General features: G+C 45.2%; 1 protein-coding gene across 3 annotated transcripts in view; it reads left to right on the top strand.

Moving 5' to 3' along the window:
* Positions 1-23967, top strand: part of CPAP (centrosome assembly and centriole elongation protein) — a 521976-nt gene that overhangs the window by 90185 nt on the left and 407824 nt on the right. For 2 of the 3 annotated variants that reach the window (XM_085621542.1, XM_085621541.1), the window contains exons 4-5: positions 12807-13133; positions 22932-23070. In XM_085621542.1, coding sequence (XP_085477668.1) covers positions 12807-13133; positions 22932-23070 — 466 coding nt within the window. The remainder of the gene's footprint in view (positions 1-12806; positions 13134-22931; positions 23071-23967) is intronic. The other variant, XM_085621543.1, reaches the window with a different exon arrangement.

Below are 23967 nucleotides of genomic sequence, written 5' to 3'. Positions count from 1 at the left end.
GTATGCCCAGGTGTGGAGTAAAGAGCTCTACTATAGTTCCCCCCGAGGAGGAGCCATCGGTCCATGGCATAGCCAGGGTTGTCTGGTTGACCGTAGGTGCCGTGGTTAATGGCTGCTAAGTGTGCTGCCCAATAATATTTTTTAATGTCCGGGTGGCTAATGCCCCCGTCATACCAATTTAACGTAAGTTTGTTTAGGGCAATTTGCGACTTCCCATCCCGCAGCAAGTCCCTATGGAGGCCCTCTACCTCTTTAAAGTAAGACCGGATCCAGTGAGTTCTGCAGGGCGAAGAGAAAACGGGTAAAGGACATCATTTTAAAGAGGGCCACTTTGCCCAATAACGAGAGGGGAAGAGACTTCCAGCTATTTATATCATTCCTAAACCTGCTAAGGGGCGGGAGTAACTTACGGGCGTAGCGGAGGGATGGGTCAAGGGTGATAAAAATGCCTTAGTATTTAAAACCTAGTGTGTTAATTTGTATAGGGCAATCTTCCAGAGGTGGAGGTGGGTCACTCATTAGGGCAAACAACAGGGACTTACTCCAGTTAACGGAGAAGCCGGAATATTTACCAAAAATTGCTAAGATATCCAGGACCGCCTGCAAGGACTTCCTTGGGGAGGCCAGGTAATGTAGGATGTCGTCCTCATAAAGTTAGATGCGGTCCTCCCTTTCTGTGGACCAGCGCAGCCCCCTTATAACTGGGTCTCTACGCACCCATGCCGATAATGGCTCCAGAGCTAAGGCTAGATTTAATTCTTGACCACTCGTTTAAAGTAAAACCTAGGATTCCTAATGTTCCTGCAATACAAGAAGCAGGAGGCTCCCTATGCCCATAGACTGCTATGTGTGGAGTAGGCACACCGAAGGGGCCTTACGCCTTGTAGTTCTGGCTATAGTGGTGCTGGATTCTGATGACGATTGTATATTTTCCAAGTTTTCTTATGCACTGAAAATAAATATTGTGATTTAAAATTGGCAAACCTCACTCTTAAATTAGTAAAGTGGTGCTGTACTGAAACATTTCTTCATTAGGAGAATACCTGAAGAACATAAAGGATATATAGCCCCTCATTGTACAGATTTTAGAGGGGGGCGTGGCTTGGCGCCGTTTGAGTGAGCAGCGAAGCTCGCGCTCTCCGGTCGGCCGGCTGCCATCGAGGTCCATCCTGACGCCCTGAGAGGGCCGAGAGCCCCGGCAGCGCACCCCCACACTTGTACAAGGGGGAGAGAAGTGCCCTGGTAGTGGAGAGACCCCGTCCTGCTGGGCAAAGGCAGGAATGCTCAGGCTGCGGAGGCCCGCGAGACGGAGATCCAAGATGGTGGCGCCCAGGGCTCAGTAATGGCACAGAAGATGCTCTGACATTTGTGGCCTGTATTGGACTGCGGCGAGCCGAGGGCCGGGTGCTTTGGCATACCGCTGCTGAGAGGATAGCAGCCAGACCCCCAAGTCTCCTTGTGGACGCTGAGGAGGGTTTCAAAAGAGACGAGCGTAGTGTGGCTGAACTTTCCTCGTGGCGGGCCCGGGTGCGGAGCCGGATTGCTGCCCAAGCCCGCCTGCTGCACAGAGAAGGTACTGGGCAGTCCCTGGGGGCCGCTGCGTGAACTAGACTAGCGGTTCGGAGGCTTGTTGCGGGGGATGCTCCTTCCGTCCCCTCCTGACAAGAAGGTAGCGGTGCTGTCAGAGGCCCCTTGGCAGGGTGCGACGGAGAGGAGAGAGTGTGCCGCCCTGGATGAGAGAGTCGTGATGAGGACCCCAGCGCGAGCAGTGGCAAGCCCCAACTGCCTTAAGGACCTAGCGACCATCAAGATGTGGGCCAGCGTGAGGGGCCTCACCAAGAGAATTGGCGGAGACACTGCTTGCTGGTGAACCCGGGGGCACTGCGGCCTCCCCTTGGACGCCGGTCTGCACAGGGACCAACAGCAAGGGGGAAGGGTCAACAGCGGGCCTTAGTGTGGGAGAGCTCGCTTGGCTGAGCAGCTAAGGCAGAAGAGTGAGCTTGGTGTCTGCCTACAACGAGGAGCTGCCTGCAGCGTGGCAGGGAGAAGCGGCTGGTTCTCACTCCTTGGAGGATCAAGCCAGGAGCCTCTCTGCGACTGGAAGAAGCGGGTAAGCCCCAAGAGTGTGATCTGGGTGGTGTCGGGAGAGAGTGCTGAGCGCGTAGACGACTGGGGAGCCCTTTGAGGTGAAGCCTGCTTAGAGGGTGCCCTGAGGAGGTGGCGGCAGTGTCTGGAACCCCAAGCAGCGGAAGACATGAGAGGGATGGCTGGAGGTGGCGCTAACCCTCCCTCTGACGGTGCCTCGCCGCGGGCGAATACTGTGGCCAAGAGAGGGGGATGACCGGCGGCACTGCTGGGATACTGAAGTGGTTACTATGCTGGGCAGAGCGTGTGTCTCAAAACTGAGGAGGAGTGACGGGCCAAGATGGCAGCTTTAGCCTACACAACGGATCACAGAGCATACAGCAGGGAAGGTGCACTAGTACGCCACAAACTCTGCTGATGGTGCCCACCGAGCCTACGTGGTACCAGCGGCCCCACAGACCCAGAAGGCATGATGGGGAAGGTTCAAAAGAAAAAAGATAGAGAGGAGGCCCCAATAGAGCAAACGGCAGAGGAGAGAGGGGGGCCCAGCACCAAGCGGAGCACTCTGGAGACCCCACGGTACAGGACATTTTACAGGCCATCACCTCTTCGAGTGCAAGGCTGGAGGCTAAGATTGACTCAATGGGGCTGGACCTGGGTCTTCTTCGAAAAGACCACAAAAGGTTGGCGGACCATCGTGAAAATAACTGAGGACCACTTATTGGAGTCGGGGCCGGACATTGCAATAATGCAACGACGGCTAACCGCGGTTGAGGCCCAGGTGCGCAAACTAGAGTCTCGGGCGGAAGACGCTGAAAATAGATCAAGGAGAAGCAATGTCAGAATCATAGGTTTTTCTGATAAAGGTTTCTCTTGTAGATATATATTTTAGACACAAAAGCTTACAGTTCTTTAGAAAACAATGTGTTTTAATGAATTTGTTGCTTCACAATTCACAAATCTTTCTGATTCTTTCTTTATGGACTTCAATTCCCAGAATGCATTTAGCTCGGTGATTTACATTGTATGATCTTATGTTAGATAATCCCAATGCATTTCGGCGTAATAGCCTTCGTCTGGGGATATTCTGTAAATGAGGATATTATAGATGTAGTGAATGCACTTGTACATGACGGAAATGTTTAGTTAAAGATCCGGTGGTGATTGGTGATAGTGACAGTCAAGATAAACAGGAAAAAGGGTGGTATGTTAAATAGACGATGTTACGAGGTAGCAGGGATGATAGTGTAAGGAATTAATAGGTGAACGATGGGCCTATGGAAGACGGTGAATAAACGGATTTCAAATAGTTAGTAACAATATCTGCCGAAAATCAATTATGGACGGTGACCGAGTATCAATGGAAACTAGTGCGCGTGTGATCGGAGTCGTTGATACTTAACTTTAAAATAGTGACCTTAAAACAGTGATGAGCGTGAAAGAAACTCGCTGAGTTAAGTGTGCCTCGTACGCATGTTAGAAAGACGCAAGTTCAGATGAATCGTAACATTAACGCTTACCGGTAACAACCGTTGAAGGAACACGAGCGTCCTCCTCGGTGATACTGCTGATTGTTACGTGCAAAAGGGGGTGGAGTTATATGGTGTGTGAGTGATTGCACAGGGCATGGAAATAAAGAAGGGATGCCGGTAAAAGAATGTTGAAGTTACTGAATAAAGTTATGTGGAAAAATCTGTGATCGGTGAATGTATAGCGGTCACTCTGCTGAACGGAGAGCATTAACATATGTGAACATTGATCAAAGAAAGTATGGAACGTATACATGAACTGACGTATAAAGATGAATAAAGAATATATACAATGTTGAATAACAAACTAACTATGAAGTGGGCATAATCAAAGATAACATAAATATTCTATGCGTTCATTCATGCCGGACGGTTTCATAGAGTTCAAAAGGAAAACTTTATCAACGACATAGTCAGGAAATTCCTCATACAATCCAATCCGAAAAGTCCGACACTTTTCATGGTACCTAAAATTCATAAAAACCCGGTCAGACCACCATGTCGGCCGATAGTAACCACCAAGGGAAGCCTACATGAACCAGTCGGAAAAGTCCTCGACCGTCACTTACAACCATATGTTACCTCTATGAGAACATATATCAGAGATACTACTGATTTTTTTACACAAACTCAACCAAGTCACCATTACAGAGGATGAAGAAATTTCACTGTGCACAGTGGATGTCAACTCACTATACATCCATTCCGCATCAATTAGGAATAGAAGCCATCGAATACGCCTTACTACACATGGATTATGAACTAAATCTAAAAATCTTCCTCATGGACCTCATGAAGTTTACCCTGTTACACAGTTATTTTAAGTGGAAAGAGGACTGGTTCCAACAAAAGACGGGTACTTCTATGGGAAATTGTGCCGCCCCGGCATATGCAAACATTTTCATGAATCGTTTTGAGGAGGAACACATTCTAGCTACTCAACCTTGGTTTAACCATCTAAAACTATTCCTCAGATTCATCGACTATGTTTTTATCCTCTGGACAGGTCCAACAACTGTGCTATCTGATCAACTACATAAGCTCAATCAATTTGACAATTCACCTTTGATATTCAGACCCAATCCATCACTTTCTTGGACATCAAAATAACCAAGACTATCACAGGTTTTGAAACTGATCTATACAGGAAAGAAACCGACAGAAACAACACGCTTTCATCCACACCCCCTCAAAAAAACACCTACCATACTCTCAGATGTTAAGAATTAAAAGAATAGTATCAAATCCGGTAACAGCAAAGGAACAGTTAGAAATCATGACACAGAGATTCAAAGCCCGAGGATACCCTGACCAGGTACTACAACAGGCGAAGGACCGTGGTTCACTTAACAGCAGAAATGAACTATTCAACATCCAAACAAAGCCAACCAAGGATCAATTCACAGTAGTATCCAAATTTTCCACAATGAGAGAATCATACAAACGCATTATCAAAAAGCACTGGCAAATTCTAAGTATGGAACAGGATTTTAACCACATCTTCAAGCAAGAACCTATCTTCGCTTACACCAGAAACAAAAACATTGGAGAAAGACTACAGCATCCAAGACAACCACCTGTAGAAGGCACCTTTAAAGGCACAATCCCGTGTCTGAATAGCAACAATTGCAACAACATAATCAAAGGAACCTATATAACACATCCTATAAAAGGACACAAAATCAACATTAAAATAACTGCTAATAACTGCTAATAATAAATAATAAATCCACATTTGTAAAGCGTGAACAATCACCCGTAAGGGTCTCTAGGCACTGGGGGCCGTAGGAAAGATTAAGCAAGCTATTGCCCAGAGTCACATGGTGCTGGGCTAACCTGCCACCGGCGCCGGGGATCGAACCGTGATCCCCAGATTCCGGAGTCAGTCGCCCTGGCCGCGCCGCCACGCCACACCTGCTACATGCGACACATCCAACGTTGTATACATGTTAAAATGCCCTTGTGGTAAGATCTACATAGGACAAACCGAAAGGAAAATTAAGACAAGGTTAAACGAACACAAGTCCAATATTAGAACCAAACAGACCAAATCAACTGTAGCTCAACACTTCTTGGAAGCAGGACACATTAGCCAATTAAAATATTGCATCCTGTAAGTAATCCACAGCCAAGAAGGAAGAGACAATCGTAATGTGTTGTTACAACGAGAAAACCATTGGATTTTCCTTTTGAACTCTATGAAACCGTCAGGCATGAATGAACGCATAGAATATTTGTTATCTTTGATTATGCCCACTTCATAGTTCATTTGTTATTCAACATGGTTTCCTTCATTGTATATATTTTTTTCTCCATTGTATGTATTCTTTATTCATCTTTATACGTCAGTTCATGTACACGTTCCATACTTTCTTTGACCAATGTTCACATATGTTAATGCTCTCCGTTCAGCAGACTGACCGCTATACATTCACCGATCACAGATTTGTCCTCAACTTTATTCAGTAACTTCAACATTCTTTTACCGGCACCCCTCCTTTATTTCCATGCCCTGTGCAATCACTCGCACACCATATAACTCCACCCCCTTTTGCACGTAACAATCAGCAGTATCACAAGAACTCGATTCCCCGAGGAGGACGCTCGCGTTCCTTCAACGGTTGTTCCCGGTAAGCCTTAATGTTACGATTCATCGGAACTTGCGTCTTTCTAACATGCGTACGAGGCACACTTAACATCTCAGCGAGTTTCTTTCACGATTATCACTGATATAAGGTCACTATTTTAAAGTTACGTATCAACGACTCCGATCACACGCGCAATAGTTTCCATTGATACTCGGTCGCCGTCCATAATTGATTTTCGGCAGATATTGTTAGCAACTATTTGAAATCCGTTTTATTCACTGTCTTCCATAAGCCCATCGTTCACCTCTTAATTCCTTACACTATCATCCCTGCTAACTCGTAACATCGTCTATTTAACATACCACCCTTCACGTTTATCTTGACAGTCACTATCACCAATCACCACCGGCTCTTTAACTAAACATTTCCGTCATGTACAAGTGCATTCACTACATCTATAATGTCCTCATTTTACAGAATATCCCCAGACGAAGGCTATTACGCCGAAATGCATTGGGATTATCTAACATAAGATCATACAATGTAAATCACCGAGCTAAATGCATTCTGGGAATTGAAGTCCATAAAGAAAGAACCACAAAGCTTTATGAATTGTAAAGCAACAAATTCATTAAAACACATTGTTTTCTAAAGAACTGTAAGCTTTTGTGTCTAAAATATATATCTACAAGAGAAACCTTTATCAGAAGGACCTTTTCACCAGTGCCCGGGGGACATACCCCACGATCATGGGGATGCGCTATTATTGATATTCTCCAATACTCTTGTGAGTGATACCTCGGAGCATGGTACATATGGACAAACAAACTTCCACCTGGTAGTGCGCACACTAACTCTTTGGTTATATAGAATCATAGGTTTGCCTGAAAAAATAGAAGGCCGCAATATGATCGATGCGAAACCACCTGCACTGTGAGCCCCACGGTGAGTGGTTATAGTGAAATGTTTGCACTGTATGGAAAGGGACCACATCCTTGCACAAGCGCATATAAAAGGGAGACATTGCGGTGGACAATTCAGTGGTGCGAATATTCCCGGACATTTCTCGCGAGGTGCAACGTCTGAGAGGCTGTTACCGAGACGTGAAGCAAAGGCTGCGGCAACTGAACTTTAAGTACACAACGCAATATTCAGCCACACTGCGAGTGGTCACCGGAAGAGGTACTGAGTTCTTTAAGACGGCGCAAGAGGTGTCCGAGTGGCTGGGCAGTCATGCAGAGATGGCGCTACTACGAGTGCCGGAAAGGAGATGGAGAAGAAATAGTCGCTTCCGAAGTCGGAGAACCTTAACGGAGACTTTAGCCCCCACGCAAGAAGAGGCACAGCTGAAGCAGCTGAATGCAATGCAGCTGGTGGCAAGGATTAGCGGCGGGGGGAGCAGCCCGCTCCCTCCCGAGAGCAGCTAGACGACAGCGGACTCTGGTTCGGAGCATGGATCTAGTGACTCCGAGGTGCTGAGCGTGGTCCTCTCAGACGTCCTGCCGCAGACGGCTGATGATATCGCCTAGAGGAGGGGTACTGAAGCATGCTGCGAGCGGACCAGCGTCAGTGCTGAATGAACCTGTCCTGGCACCAAGGTATTGGGGTTGCTGAGTGGGGGGCGATGCTGGGGCTCCTTTGGGACTACAAGAGTGAAGGGTGGCCGCAGAGACCAGGAGAGAGGTGAACAAGCAGCCTCCCCCCCCCTACAATTGACTTATCGAACTGCAAGTAGTCACTTGTGGATTCTTATCCTTAGTTTGGATGGGGGTTATTTTCCTACTTATCCTGGGAAGCGGGAGTTGGGGGAAATGTTTAATGTTTTTATGGGGGGGCGCTTGAGTTGCAGCATGCAGAACACTATAGGAGATTGAGCGAGATGAGGGGGCCCTGGAAGGTGCGTGAAGGGCATGGCGGGAGGGGGAACTGTTAACTCACCTAATGGCTGATGCGCAGAGATACAAATGTATGACCTGGAATATCAGAGGGATGCACACAATGACAAAGCGCCATTTAGTCCTGTCGTATGTCAGACGGAGGGGTGCCCAGATAGTCCTACTTCAAGAGATGCACCTCACACAGAAGGAAGGGCAAGCGTTGCAGGGTCGGTGGAGGGGCCAGCTCTTCTACACCACCTTCTCGGCATATGCGCATGGGGTGCCATTTTGGATTCAGGCGGTTGTCCCATTCCAGCTACTGGACTCAGTAATAGAGCCGGAGGGTCGCTTTGTAGCCATCAGGGGGTGGCTAGATGTCCGGGAAATACATATATGCAAACGTATACGCCCCTAATGTAGAGCAACAGGCCTTTTTTGTGAAGCTGAGCCACCGCCTGGCGCAGTACCAAGCGGGCAATACTTTGGTGGGAGGAGACTTCAATAGTGTAGATGAACCCTCTAGATGGATCCCATCCCCCGCTGCGAAACTCCTAGGCAGTGCGAGCAGAGTAGGGGACTGATAGACACCTGGAGGGTTCTACACCCGCATGATAGAGACTACTCCCACTTTTTAGCAATGCATGATGTACATGTCCGTCTTGGCGCCTTTTTGGGATCGGTGGAAGTCCACCACACAGTTGCGGAATATCTTGCACGCACAATATCGGACCATAACCCATTGCTCCTCTCCCTGATCTGCAGGTAGCCGACGTTGGTGATTCCTACATGGTGACTCCGCCCGGACACCCTGGAAGACCAGGTCTTCCGAGAAGAGATTCGGGGAGAGATAACGCACTACTTTGAGTCTAATGCCGGAACGGCCTCCACAGCGAACACGGAGTGGGACGCCTTTAAGGTGGTTTTGAGGGGCCAGTGCATGACATGTCCACAGGGGTTAGGCGTGTCATTCTGGGGTAAGTGGAAGGAGCAGAAGCGACTCTTAGGGCCCTAGATCACAGATTGACCAGAGCTCCAACACGAGGTATTAGAGGCTAAGGAGGAGGTGGCAAAACAGATGGAGAGACTCAGATGCTTTGATTACAAGAAATTTAGAGCATATGCATGCGGAGAGGGACAATGCGGGATCGCTCCTGGCATGGCTGGCAAATCCGGTGACCAGGCACTATACGCAGCTGAAGATCAATGAGGTCTTTGCTTGCTATTGTGCTAGGCTATATAAGCGGTCTCGGATAGGTACGCTGGGTGACGCAAGGGAATACCTAGCAGACATGCAGGTGAGGAGGATGGACCCTGAAGAGGCCGAAGAGCTAGGAGCAGACATTACTCAGAGGGAAGTACGGGTTGCCATCTAGGGCATGGTGCAGAATAAGACCCCAGGCACCGACCGTCTGCTGGCAGAGTTTTTCGTGACATATGTGGAGGAACTGATGCCCAGATTGGTTACTATGTACCAGGAGGCCCGGGCGGCGGGCATGCTTCCGGAGAGCACTAGGGAAGCCCTCATAGTACCGGTGCCTAAACCAGGGAAAGAGCTACACGTTTTTACAGCCTACAGCCCGCTATCCATGCTCAACATGGATTATAAAATCCAAGATATTGGCAACACGCCTACTCCCTCATATGAAAGACTTGGTTCATGCGGACCAAGCGGGGTTCATCCCGGGGCGGAACACAGCCATAAATATGACTGCTTGCCATCATGGACGCGAATGGGTACGACAAACAGAAGGCGGCAGTGCTCGCAGAAGATATAGAGAAGGCCTTCGATAGCCTAGAGTGGCCTTACCTGTATGAGGTACTGGATAAGATGTGTCTAGGGGGAGGCTTTCTGGCATGGGTGCAACTATTATATGCGTCTCCCACGGCCCGGGTGCGCACTGGGAGAACTATCTCGCCCAGACAGTGCGTGGAGAGAGGTACGAGGCAAGGATGCCCCCTCACCCCGCTCCTGTTTGCGTTGGCTATGGAGCCACTGGCGTGCAGAGCATGGAGTGGACAGCAGTACGCCGGCCTATGAGCGGGAACAGTGCAGCATTTTATAGTCCTGTACGCGGACAACCTCTTACTATTCCGCAGCGGCACGGCGGGGGAGCTGAGAGGAGCACTGGACATGCTAGCCGGGTTTGGTAATGTATCCGGCCTTCGAGTTAACTGGAGGAAATCCAATCTGTATCTGCTTGAGCCTGATCGCCGCCCGCCTCCTGACTTAGAGAATTTGAAGTGGGTGCCCCTTTGTCTGCCATACCTAGGAGTCCAAATATACCACAGCCCGATGGATCTCCTAGTGGGTAATGTGGGCAGAGCGGTACGATCAGTGAAATCTGCAATGGCCTTTAGGTGAAAGCTGCCGCTATCAGTAGCCGGGCGAATGGCGGTCTTAAACATGGAAGCACTCCTGCAACTGTTGTATTAATTTGGGACTCTTCCAGTATGGATCATAAGAGCATTTTTCAAAGATCCCGACTCATCAATCACAGCATTCATCTGGGGAGCGAGACACAGACGAGTAGCATTAGCCACCTTGTAGCGACCCGCGACGGAGGGGGGATTGGCAGCCCCAGACTTAGAGGGGTATTATTTAGCTGGCCAGCTATACAGTCTGATCTAATGGTTGGTGGCGGGGCGCAACCAGGAGAGGGAGCAGTACCCATATGCGCCGGAAACCCCGGACCTGTCGGCAATCATGTTGAGGGTGCGTAGAAATGGGTCAGAGGACACAGCGGAAATTACAGTGGTGGTGAGATGCTGGGTGAGGTATCTGAGAAGGGTGGGAACCAAAATCCCCTACTCCCTGGACCTGCCCATTACGGCACTCCGAGGGCTGCTGCAGGGAGAGCACTGGACGGGGTTTGAAGACTGGGCGGAGGCAGGACTGAAAGTGATGGGGGATCTATATCAGGACGCCTCATTTCTCCCATTCAAATTGCTCCAGGCGACGTGCGACCTGCCGGCAGGTGATTTCTTGAAGCACGGAGCCCTCACCAGAAGGATGAGGCAACATTGGGGAATGGGAGGGGGCGAGCCACGAGCGCTAGCGGGATGCAGATTTGTTGCGTTATCGGCAGGGAGGATTGAGACCGTTTCCTGCCTCTATAAGGTGATCAGACGAGACATGCAGCAGCCGCTAGAGCGCTTGCAATTACAGTGGGAAGAGGATATCTGGAAACAGATTCTTGAGGTAGAGTGGGATAAGATCCTGATACGAACATTGAAAGTGTACCGAAACACCTGCTTTAAACTAATCAACTTCTACGTGCTGCATAGAGCATACCTCACTCCATCCCGCATTAGGAGGTACTTTGGGACAGAGACGGATGCATGTCCGCGCTGTGGAGAGAGGGAGGCACACATAATACACATGTTTTGGAGCTACCCCACACTGCAGCTTTTCTGGGAGGAAATAAGGCGGGTGGTAGGGCGACCTCAATGACAAGGTGCTTCCGCGCACCCTGGAACACTTTCTCTTGGGATGGTTCCCGCATACGGCCAAAAAACAAGATGACGGGAAAATTCCAAGACATGACCTTTGTCCTGGCAAAAAGGGAAATGGCTAGGAATTGGAAGGCGCTGGGGTGACCGCTGATTGTTTCCTGGAAACCTGAACTAGAAAAATGGGTGGGGCGGGAAGTAGACTGCTCCTCAGGGAAGCAAGCAAAGGGATTGGCCACATAGACAGAGCCAGGGCATGGGGAAACCTACTGACTAAACTGATGACGGGTGAACAAGATGGCAGCGAGGCAAATTAGCCACAGCCGACGACTCCGGAGAGGGAGGAAGAGAGGAACGCACAATTAGAACAGCACCAATAGGAACTATCGAGTACGATGCATAACCACTACACATTACACAAACCCAGCAGACTCTAGAGCTCAGCACTCATTCACTTAAGCGCAACTGAAGGGGGTAGGGGGGGGGGGGGGCTTGTTTTATTGCAGAGGGCGTTAACCATGCTGCTGTATAAGGACATGTTGTAACATGCAATGACCGGATCAATGTGTGTAACCAGTGCTTCTTTCTTGGAAAAATAATAAAATATTGTTGTGGGGAAAAAAAATGGACAGATTTTGGAACGTATTTTGTAATCCTTATTAAAATATTAATTCACAGATTTGTGAACAAAAACGGGACTCTGTTGGGCCTGTTGCTTGAAAACCGCATACCCAAATGAATGGATTGCACTTTGTATGTCTTACAGGACATGCTTTGTGATCCACTTTTATTTTCTCAACCGATGTGGGATTTGTGGTGGGATTTGCATCACAAAATGTTTTTTCAGAGCTTTACCAGCATGGTGTTTTGAGCTTAGAAAACTGTATACTATGAAGTCTGTGTTGTTGCTAAGCACATGTCCGATGGGTAACTAATATTTCAATGTAAAAATATTTTAAAACACTAACTTCAAACTACATTTCCCAGCACATTGCAGGTGCAACTCCTGCAAAATCCCAGAACAGATAACTTGCAACTACTTGGCACTAGAGCGAAGCATCAGTCATCTATGATGTGGGCTTAGGGTGCTGAGGGTTACAGCCATTTAACATAGTGTTAAGAAATACAAGTGTGACAAAGGAGTGCTACTAGAGGCTACGCAAATATTCTAAATGATTTGTGATGTTTAAACACCACAATTTAAATGTGAACAGCAGTTTGCATTTACATTCTCTTTGCAACGATGCTTCTGACTTAGATTTATCCCTTTGTTTAAGGAGTTGATTTACCTTCAGAGCATTTTAACATCCTGGCTGAGCCCTCCTCTAGCACTACGACAGTAAGTCAAAGTACACCGTGCCAGCCATCATATGCTTATCAGAATCCCCTCCAAGACTGTGTGCAACTCGACAAAAGATGTTCAGGTTTACCGTCGCCTGATGTTCAACGTGGGCCTCTACAGATAACCGGTGGGGATGGTTGTAGCCTCCCACCCGGAAGCAGATTGGCAAAAGAATCCAGTTGTGAGGAACGCTATTTAGATTCACCTATAAACCTTCAAAAGGAATTGGAATTCAAAATGGACCCAAAAAAACAGATGTTTGGTGAGTTTAATATTTAATGGACATTTCAATGTATTCATCTTGAAAAGCACCAAATCAATTACTTCTTGTTTTTATAATTTCTATAGTGGGGTGAATTCTGTGCTGCTTGAATCACAGTTTATTTTTTTAAAAATGTTAAGAGCTGTTGCTGAAAAATATATATTAACAATGGGAATTTGAAATAATGAGGTTTTTAGACACTGGGGATGAGCATGACTGAGAGCAACTAAAAGAGAAAGACAGAACACACGTGAAAACCTGAGATTTGCAGACTGCATTCACTTCCAAGTTTGTGCCGCAAGATAATATCACATTTAGGACCAAATGACTATTGGCATGGTTGTTTCGCTATGCAAAGTTGGGATAATAAGTAGCCTGTGTGACAGTAATTCGCGTTTTTCTCATATTAGTTTTGTTGTACTGTGGTTATAACATGAAATGTCATCTTTGCACTGTAGTACATGTAGAAACATGCTTTTATTAGCACAGCTGTGTTACATATATCAATGGGCTATACTCAGAGGGCCTATTTATAGTGACGTCATCCACTTTGTTTTGCTCTTTGTAATTCTTTTTTTCTCCTGTATGCTTGGCTAATTGGTATATTGAGAATGGCGGGTAGCGCGAGTTATGGTGTGTTGCATACCATGATTGGGACATTTCTGGATGTTTTCTGGGTTTGTATTCGCTGAATGAAGACTACATTTTCATAATTTTTTCAGTTTTTCTCCATTTTATTATGATGCTATTAAATCGCCTTACGTGTATCTAATTGGCCCTGCCCAATATAGCAGTTGTTGGCCATAGGGCAGAGTTCTTCTTACTGGTGGGGCTGAATTGGGGCACCAGGAACTGGCCAAGAGTAGAATAATGCTGAGAACAGTGCATTGTTTCAGTGAAAAAAATCAGAGAGGCAGTGAACCAGTTTGTGACTCTTGTCCAGGCTGGAAATAGGTGTTAAAAGGCGGAGGGGCTGCCCATAATCTTCTAAGTATTCCCCACCCCTCATACCCAAAGTCCCCAATTTCTAATAAAGAATAACACTGTGGAAACCTTTACACTTTAGCAATGCTGGGTGCCTATAGGATGTTGGCAATCATTTATTTTTAAAAGGGATAACTAAAAATAACTGCGATGTTTGAACTGTTAAATATGTTTAGAGCAACTCATTTTATAAAATAATTGTGACAAAGTGTGTTTTCATATTCGAGTCCCTAGTGATTTTTCTTTCTTTTTTTCATGAAGGGGCCACGGTTTTACAAAGTAACAAGACCACAGCTTTTGTGCCGGTTTGAAGGCATGGGAGGGAGTAAATTCAAAGAAATTAGATGTGGTGTATCATAAAAAAATACAAATGAATTGAAAAACCAAGAGCTAATCTGAATTTGTGGTCGGGATTGTTTATACTACCATAACCTATTGTTAAAAAAGACCTGAAATTCACTTAAAAACGAAAGTTAAAAATATGGGGATCTTGGGCGCCTCCAAATGCTTACTACATAGGACTTTGAGAGCTATCTAGGGTACTGGGCTGAGAGTTGGGGTCGTAAATTGTGACCAGTAGTGCGTGTGATGTCATGTGCCATTTACCATATGGTTAAAAAATTCAAAGAAAAGTTCATAAGAAAAGACAGTTAAAGTGAAGGTATAGTTACAAAACCTAACCTGGTGAGGCACAGCGAATAGGTCTCACCTATGTGAGAGCTATTGTCTTGGCCAGTGTCTTTTAGCCATGTTGTTCAGCAGCGGGGATACTTTTCATCATGGCTATAAGTTAGCAGTGTAGCATAGAGGGGAGTAGGGTAGGGTAGGGTGGAGTGTAGTGGAGTGGAGTGTAGTGGCGTGCCGGAGGGTAGAGTGGTGTATTGTGGAGTGGAGAGTAGCGTGGCATAGGTTAGAGTGGTATGGTGTAGACTGGCGTTGAGATTGGAATTGCATAGAGTGACGTAGAGTAGATTTGTTTTTTTCAGCTAAATTTGAGGTTTGCAGGGGACTTTGCGTAAGAAAACGTTGGGGAACCACGCAAGCCATACCTCCCTGGAATCCCCCGGGTGTCTAGTTTTCAAAATTGTATAGGTTTGCTAAGTTTCCCTAGGTGCCGGCAGAGCTAGGGTTCAAAATCTACAGCTAGGCACTTTGCAAAAAAAAGTGTCAGTTTCCACTGTGAAAATGTGGTGTGTCCACGTTGCGTTTTGGGGTATTTCCTGTCGTGGGCACTAGGCCAACCCACACCAGTGAGGTACAATTTTTCACGGAAGACTTTAGGGAACGCGGGGTGGGTGGAATTTTGTGGATCCATGCAGATTCCAGAACTTTCCACCACAAAAATGTGAGAAAATGTGTTTGTTTTTGACAAATCTTTAGGTTTGCAAGGGATTCTGGGTAATATAATCTGGTGAGATCTAGTCAAGTCACCCCATCCTGGATTCCCCTGACTGTCTAGTTTTAAAAAATGTATAGGTTTGCTAGGTTTCCCTATGTGCCGGCAGAGCTAGGGTTCAAAATCTACAGCTAGGCACTCTACAGAAAAAGGGTCAGTTTTCACTGTAAAAAGTGTGTCCACGTTGCGTTTTGAGCCGTTTCCTGTCGCGGGCACTAGGCCTACCCACACAAGTGACGTACCATTTTTAGGTCTCGCCTGCGAATGCAGCGCGAAGCGCTACTGAGCAAGCGAGATCTATTGTTGCTGACTTGCCTCGGAAGTGGGACAGGAGATGTGCACGCGCAGGCTTTTGGCGGATTTGAGTTGGTGTACGCGCCTACAGCCACGCGGCGTGCACATCTCCTGTCCCCCTTCCCTCGCAAGCCAGCATGCAGTTTCACTTTCGTCAACACGCACGTCCTAGGCAGCCTCATGCTATTTAATATTTTTTTTAAATGCGCACGCGCGCTCCAAGCACTTCCCGGCTCTTGTTTATGGAGGGAGGGTGAACAGGAGCAAGCAGCAGCACAGACAAGCTCGCCCCCGCCCCTCCCGAGAGCCGTAGCAGAGTTCCTGTAGATTATTTAGAGCTCGTTCTGCTGCACACACATCTCTGGGAAGGCTGCACGTCACAGGCATGAACATCATTGGGGCCGACCCAGCCTCTCGACCTTCTGGAGTCGGCAAGATGAGGACCACGGAACTGTCCGGTGATAGTCACACCTGTTACAGAAGCGTGTAAGTCAGCAGCGCAGTTTGTGGAATATGTGGTGTGAACGCTCAATGTGTCGAGCGTAGGTGACGCCTGGTTCACTAGCCTGAGACACGACACGCGCTTTTGATACACAGAAGGTCAAGGGTTATGCTTCAAATATAGCGGCCGCTAATAGGTTTAGTTTTACAGGACGCACATTTTATGGGCTCCAGATAGTCCTTCTTTATGTGGTTACGTAATATATGTGTTGCCGTTTTGCTGTACCGCCGCACGCCATGCATTAGTCTTTAAATGTGGCAGCCGCTACTTGCTTTTGTTTTACACGGCGGGCATCTTGAAAGTTGTGCTGGTCACCCCCAGTCAGTGACCTCTTTCCTTTAGTGCTTGGGATTAGAACTGCTGGCGACCCCTCTCTTTCTCTGAGACTCTCACAGGTCGCGGTGGAGTGGCTACACTGTTGGGGAGAAGCTGTGTCCGGTCGGCACACTCTGTAGTACGATTTTTTTTTAATTTCCTCCCGGGCACTAAGGAAATAATTGCAGTTGTGCCCCGCTCACTGCAAGCCCCGAGGTAAACAGGAGGGAGCCGGGGGTCGAGAATCGATCTGTTTGCCTTTAGTGTGAGACTGCCTCTTCTTCTAGGTCAGACATTCCTTCCATATACCTCCACAGAGAATGTATACATTTTAAGTAAATATTACCACAAGTGGGCTTGAAAAACTAAAAGCCAAGACAATTAATCAGGAATATATTTGTAGTAACTACCAATAACACTTATTCCAAGTATTGTACAGGGCAGATTATTTAAATGAAAACATATTCTCCATAGTGTTTTCTGAGTTCTAGGTAACAAATTGGAGTTCGGTCGAGAAATAAATTAATGTGAAATGCCTTTCACAGTTCAACTATTAGCGAAGCTCAGACTTTTATCATGCTAATAAAGGAATGCGCTGGGCTTGTTACACACCTCCTATCAAATCACTAGTCCTTAATGCTTCATTACTAATTCCGGAGTGAGTTTAATTGATATGAGTAGGAAAATCAGTGCCACCTGCATGTTTTTCTTAGGACACTGTTAATGGGAGCCGGTCTGTCATCGCGGGGAAGCTATGGCAGGCTTAACTATAGAGCATTTCTGCTATGCCGCCCTTGTAATCAGGACATGCTGTTTCATTATGAGAAAATTCGTTGTGAGTTTCCAAAGTGGATGGGGGGAAGCCAAGCACATCCAGATTAACGTTCCCGCTAAAAAGAGTGCAGAGTTATGTCTACTGCCAGTTTTGACTCTCACCATAAAGTAGCACAGAGGGTTAATATGCCTGCTGCAAAGAAAGTCTACCAGCATTTAACAGAACTGTGTTTTATGTGCATAGCTCAGTGGGTTGCTGCTTTTGTGACAACTTGTGGGTCAGCTGCACCTGGCTCAGATGTTAAGGCGGAAGGTGCTGGTAATTTAGAAATAGGTTTAAAAGCACCTGCTGCCGAGTTTCGTAGAGTTTCTCGTTGCACAAGTGAGTGTGATTTCTGATATTTGTCTGTTTCCATGGATCTCGTTACATGATTTTAGTCACGAGAAAGTGTCACTCATAGGCATTGAGTTTCACTAATAAGTACATTGAAACTTTGAAAATGTCACATATAAGCAATCTAAAACCTTGGCAGCTATGCTGGTGGAAGTGTTGGGTGGGCATTCCGAATAATAGCAGTGTTTTTGGCTAACAACATCTTGTGGCTCCAACTTCACATGGCACCTTCTTTGTGGGCGGGAGGGTGTGCTTGCAGTTCTTCTGCTTCTAATTATTTACCCACCACTACTCTCTGACACTTCTCTTCCTCCGTCTTTTATGGCGACGACAGTGCCCCCTTGCAACCCGGTCTCACGCTAAATGGAAAAACTGTCTTCTTTGCAAGTGGTTTTTAAACTCAAGTTGGTGCCCCTCGCCAAGGTGTCCATTTAAAAATGTGTTGTATTTTTTCCATTTGCTGGAAGCAAGCTAATCCTGCTGATAAAATAGGAATCACCGAGCTTTCAAGTGCACCTTAGCTGTATAGAAAACCTTCCAATGGCAGCTCCCAAGGGTAGGGACGCATAAAGGCCCTTTCATGCTTTCAGGACGGGCTCCAAGGTGTGTCATTTATTTAGACGCTTACCTCGCTATAATTTAACATTATTCAGCTTTCTATAGAAACGGCAGTGTTCATTTTAAACCATGCAGGCCTTTCTGTGAAGAATGTCAGTGTTCCTCTGTTCAGTTTCCTCTCTGTGCCCCCAGGCAGAAGCCGTCTCTGTGTTAAGCCACCCCTCTATGGCCACCAAGGCAGCTGCACCAATTCCCCTTTTGTAAATATACTTGGACATTCTATCTTCACTTCTGCGCCATATTCACATAGATGCCGAAGTCATTCACCACTTACTACGTTTTCCTCTCTATCTTGCTCTCTATCTATTCATTGTAGCTCTCACCCCTATCTATTCACTATACCACATGATTCCACTACAGAATCACACAATTACACTCCACACAATTGCACAACTAACATTTCCAATACAATCCACATAGTTCCACTCCACACACACCCACTACACTCCAACCAAAACACATAAATAAAAAAGACATTTTACATTTACAATGCCATTAGCTCTAACTCTCGCAAATGCGAGACCTAATGCATTGCAAATGCTTGTTATCTGGAGACTTGGGGTAACAGAACTGTAGAGCAACTGTTATTACCTATAGACTTTCGATGCATTTCTGCCTTCCAAATGAAAGACAATGTGTAAAAAAGTCATTTTGAAAAATGAACTTTAATTCTCATGCAAGTATGGGTACTCACAATTTGGGAAATGTGCAAATATCTACTGTTTCTAAACTCTATATTTTGTTCCAATTTCAGAAATATATAGGTGTCTTTCATACCGATTTTTCCATGTATATATTTTCCCAAATTAATTGCTATATACCCGATACATAAATAAAAATCCATTGCAAGACACTGCTCAGTTATTGGCTCTGGGTTCGTCGGATTCTTGGTGAACCTACAAGTCCTATATATCCCCATAACCAGAAAGGTCCAGCGGATGTAACAGTATATTGCTTTCAAACAGCTGTCATAATTAGAAGAAGTTACAGATGAAAACGTTGACACAAATGGTTGTTTTTTTCCAACTAATTTTCAATTTTTCCCATAATCAACGGTTAGTTTCTATAAAGAAACCTCAAAGGATCTACACAAATGACCCCTTGCTGAATTCAGAATTATGTCTACTTTTCTAAAATGTATAGCTTTCCATTATTGCTTTCATACCCATTTCTGCCATTAACTGAAAAGAGGTTAAAAGCACAAAAAATAGCAAAAATAGGCTATGTCCCAGAAAAATGCCCAAAGTGTGTTAAATATTTAGGTTTTCTGACAAAAGTCTGCTTGGTCCTGAAATCTGGGAAGATGGTGATTTCAGCACCACAACGCCTTTTTTATACCATTTGCAGGGAAAAAAACAGATCCTTTCATCTGTAGCCCTTTTTTCCCATTTAAAAACAAAAATTCCAAAATGTAGCTGTATTTTGGCTAATTTCTGGGTCCCCTCCAGGGGAATCCACAAACCCTGGGTACCTTTTAGAACCCCCATGATGTTGGAAAAAATAGCCAAAAAAAGGCTTAGCACCGTGGGGCAAAAGGCCTAGCAGCGAAGGCGTTAAAAAGAAAAAGAAGTGTGTTGCAAAATGACAAGGAAGAAGAAATGCTTGGCGCATGCTCTAAGGAAGAGCTAATACTAGAAAGGAAGGTAAGCCAATGGGAGCTATACAATTGAAAGATTGCAAATGAGAATAAACATGAAAACAATTAATGGTATGCTGTGGGCTTGTTGTAAGCCCATTGAATTGTAAACAATATGTCATGCAGCACAGGGCTTTAAGTGGGATGAAAAAATAGGGGGGGGTCTGTCAAAGGGGCGTGGTCAATGTAATTAAGGGCATGGCTTAATTTGTATTTTGCTGTTTCTGTCATTGCATCCAGATATAGGATACAACAAGTAACAACATACCTACAACAGGTCAGGGCTATTGGTTTTGTCAATGGTTGTTAGTTGCATAAGATAAATAAGCAGCAACTATGGCATGTATATAATATTGAAAACGCTTCTACCTTAAGCCCTGGTGACACCACGACAATGTTGCTGCTCCTGAGTTTCAAAAAGAGAAGGGAAATCCAGAGAGAAAATGACTCTTTAAAGGATTTTCCTTCCCCTACAACGCTCAGCTGGCATGACGTCATGCCGTAACTTCTCCACCACTGAGAAGTGAGCAAGGTGAGCACGCACACATCGATGTGCCTGATGTCATTGTAGTCTGGAAAAACACGGACCGCCTATGCCAGGGCACAAAATAGAGACCCGTTTCGAGGCCCCCTTAAAAAAACTTGTGTCCTGCTCTATCACTGGCCATCCCACGCTCGCTAGAGAATGCTCGAGTGACGGGCAGCCCTCATTGTGGGTTGATGGACTGTTTATGGGTCTAGGCAGCTAAAAAACAAACAGACTATGCGCTTAGAAATGAGCATGGGACTTCATTTTCCAGCATGCTCGCACGAAGTTGACACAGGCGTCCAATGCACTGTTGCCTGCTGCGCCAATTAAATTCCCGGTCTGCTGCAACGAATAGTAGCATTGGGGGGAGATTGGAGACACGTAACTAGGTGCTTCCGCAGAGAGAGAGACCTTTGACGAAGTAAGACCGTTTACCCTGGCGCATCCACCCCCTTGAGGGCAGCACTAAGTCCAAGCTGATAACTCTACTTTTTGGTTTATTTATTTATCCCCCTCCTTTCCAAAAAGTGTGTGACTACAAGGCTCCCCTCATCTCACTCCTTCATGAGGTGTGATTCTCCCTAAGTTAGGGTAAGAGAGTGAGATGTCTGGGGTGTGTGCGAACTCTACAAAGTCACCCCATCACCTTGTAATCATCGCATGTTTTAAAATTGAGACTACACAAGCTTGCTTACATAATATTATTTGCTGTGCTATCTCAAGAATGGCACAGCATGATTTCACACGGCCAGCAGTCACCAGTTGGCCCAGCATTTTAAGAACTAAGTCCCAGTCACTGGTGTTTTGTGTACTGTTTGTTCAAGTGTGACAGTGTCAGTATATTTTAATTGCAAATATGTGTTTTTTGTCTCTTTAGGACCATTGACAAAGAGCAAAACAAACCATTTTGCCATAACACACGATTAGGAACTGGTATTGTATGTATGCGGGTGCACTGAGTTGGTGTTTATACTTGCAGGCCTGAAACAAGTTTACCTATGCCTCATAAATATGACTCGCGTGTCCGATTGTCTGCTTTACTCATCCCTATATCACCCCCTTAATAAATGCATAGCTTTGTTATGGGTAAGTGTACGGAGTTTTTAGCTCCCTGGATCCCCCCCACTCCCCGGATCATCCCCGAACAGTCCCTCAACCCACGGCGAGGGCTGCCTGACACTAGAGTATTCTCCATTGATGAAGCAGGATACCTGGGGGGGGTGAAGCCATCCCGTTCTTTTTTGGAAATACCCTCCCAGTCCTATTTGCAGTAACTAGGATAATCATAACCATCCTGAACTGGGTAAATTGTGCACTAGTGGGGATGTCCGGCTTTCATACTTCAGAGCAGAATACAGGGCGACGCTGTTTTTTTGTGTGCAACTTGCAAAACAGCCGTGCAAACTTTGTTGCATACCAGATGCAATGCTTATGATCTCATAATCTCTATACTGACTAACTATGCCTAAACTCATAACGTTATTAAATAAAAACACTTACTGACAACTTTATGATACATAATTACTGGTATTTGTACCAGGAGCCTGAAAGTCTGTATGTAAATGTATGACCCACCTGGCCATCTACCAGTTTTTTAAAGCGTTCTAGTATCTTTGGAATAGCTCTGGGAAATTTCTTCCTTCTCCTTTCTTAATAGCGAATCATAGCGTGCCAACAAATATTTCACTGTTATCCCCCCGCATTTTAGTAGAGTTATTAAGCTGTAGCTTGATCGGCTAGAACTTACTCCTTACTCCAAAGGTAAATGATAAAAAAAAAAAAACGAGGATCTACACTTGGTAAATGCATTAGTCATAAACTAGAGTACCTTTGGCCATAACCCCTGATTAAAGTCTCCATTGACACCATATGTCCTATGTGAAGTATCTACCTAGATCCCTATAATTAAGACTGTATAACCACCCCACCCCCATCCTGTATAGATGATTACATTTAAATAACAAGAGCAGGAAATGACTGCAAAACGTTCTGATCCCCAATCAAAGAAAATTCCATTAGATTAACCACAGCAAATAAAATATCATGGTTTGCAGCAGTTGGTATAGCACTGAAGGGGAAGCCCATTTCTTCCTGTGGGAAGTATTTATTGTGGAGGGTTCGTAAATTTAATGATCCTGGTGTAACAGTCATTGAAAAACATGTCTCTAAATACAAATTGAGAAGACAGAAAAAGGTCGAAGTCTTTATAAGGATTTTTTTTTGTGTAGAGCATCATTTGTTTTTAAATTTGAAATATAAATCGGACGCTTCTAGATCATGCTTTAGCCTGCTTGAGAATGTTTATCTCTGTTTAGCTCTGTTTTATATAGTATTCAACTTGCTCTTTGCTTTATAGTGGAAAATAATGTTTGCGGAAAGGAGAAATGTGAGCAGTCATGCATAGAAGATTCTTGTAATGGAAATCCTATAGATAATGCAGATGCTTTTCTAAATTTCGATGGGAATACTTCCAAAGGTGGCTTTCTGGAGGAAAGGTATGCACATTTGTCTTAAGCATTATACACACATTAAATAAGTAATAACGCTTTAACCAGTGAGCTTGTTAAATATTGCTAAAGGTCTTTAGGATTTCATAACGTGTTGTTCAAGAACACATTGGAGAAGTTGAGTACAGCTCTTTTCTTTTAGGTGGCTAGGGGTATACCGTTAAAGTTTGTATCTTAAAAATGATAATTTTTCATCTCCACCTTTTTTATGAGAAAGAATGAAGGTTGCACATGTTTATTTCTTTTATTTTTAGTTTTTATTGTTGATTGAATGATTCTAAAGAACAACTTTAAGATGAGCATACCCACCAGAATTTATGATCATCCCCCCTCCGCCCCACACCTACCCCAGACCATTCGCTTACATAACTGTAAATGTTGTGACATCTCAATCGCCTGGGTAGGCCAATGCTCCAAAGCAGGATATTGTGGACAGGTAAGGTTTCTATAGTCCGTGTTAAGGTATAGCAAGACTAGATTCCATAATTTATTAAATTGATGGGACTTTTTTGATAAATTGCATGCTAGTAGCTTGGTGCGTTAGCAGTAAGGCGTTATCTGAGGGTAGTGTTAAGCATTTATTGTACACACTTAGGCTAGAAATGATGAGACGCATACAAGGACTGAACTCAGACCAATCGTTTGTATAAAAAATATTTCTTTAGTTGTATTTTAATTTTAGAACCAAGCAGGACTTGGCACAAGTAAGTTGAATTGTACTTTTCAAAACAGGTTGATTAAAATAAGCAAGTGGGATGAAATGGACTTTGTTACAGGTTTGTAAAACAATTAAAGACAATAGGTATTTGTTTTTTGTTTTTAAACTATATTTTTTTATTTTTTTTCACTGAAAAGCAAAATTTACAGATGGGAAAAGAAGTTGTT

Source organism: Triturus cristatus, chromosome 8 (genome assembly GCF_964204655.1).
Source record: "Triturus cristatus chromosome 8, aTriCri1.1, whole genome shotgun sequence".
Classification (NCBI taxonomy): Eukaryota; Metazoa; Chordata; class Amphibia; order Caudata; family Salamandridae; genus Triturus; species Triturus cristatus.
The sequence above is the reverse complement of the archived record's forward strand: the minus strand, read 5'-3'. Positions and strand labels throughout refer to the sequence as shown.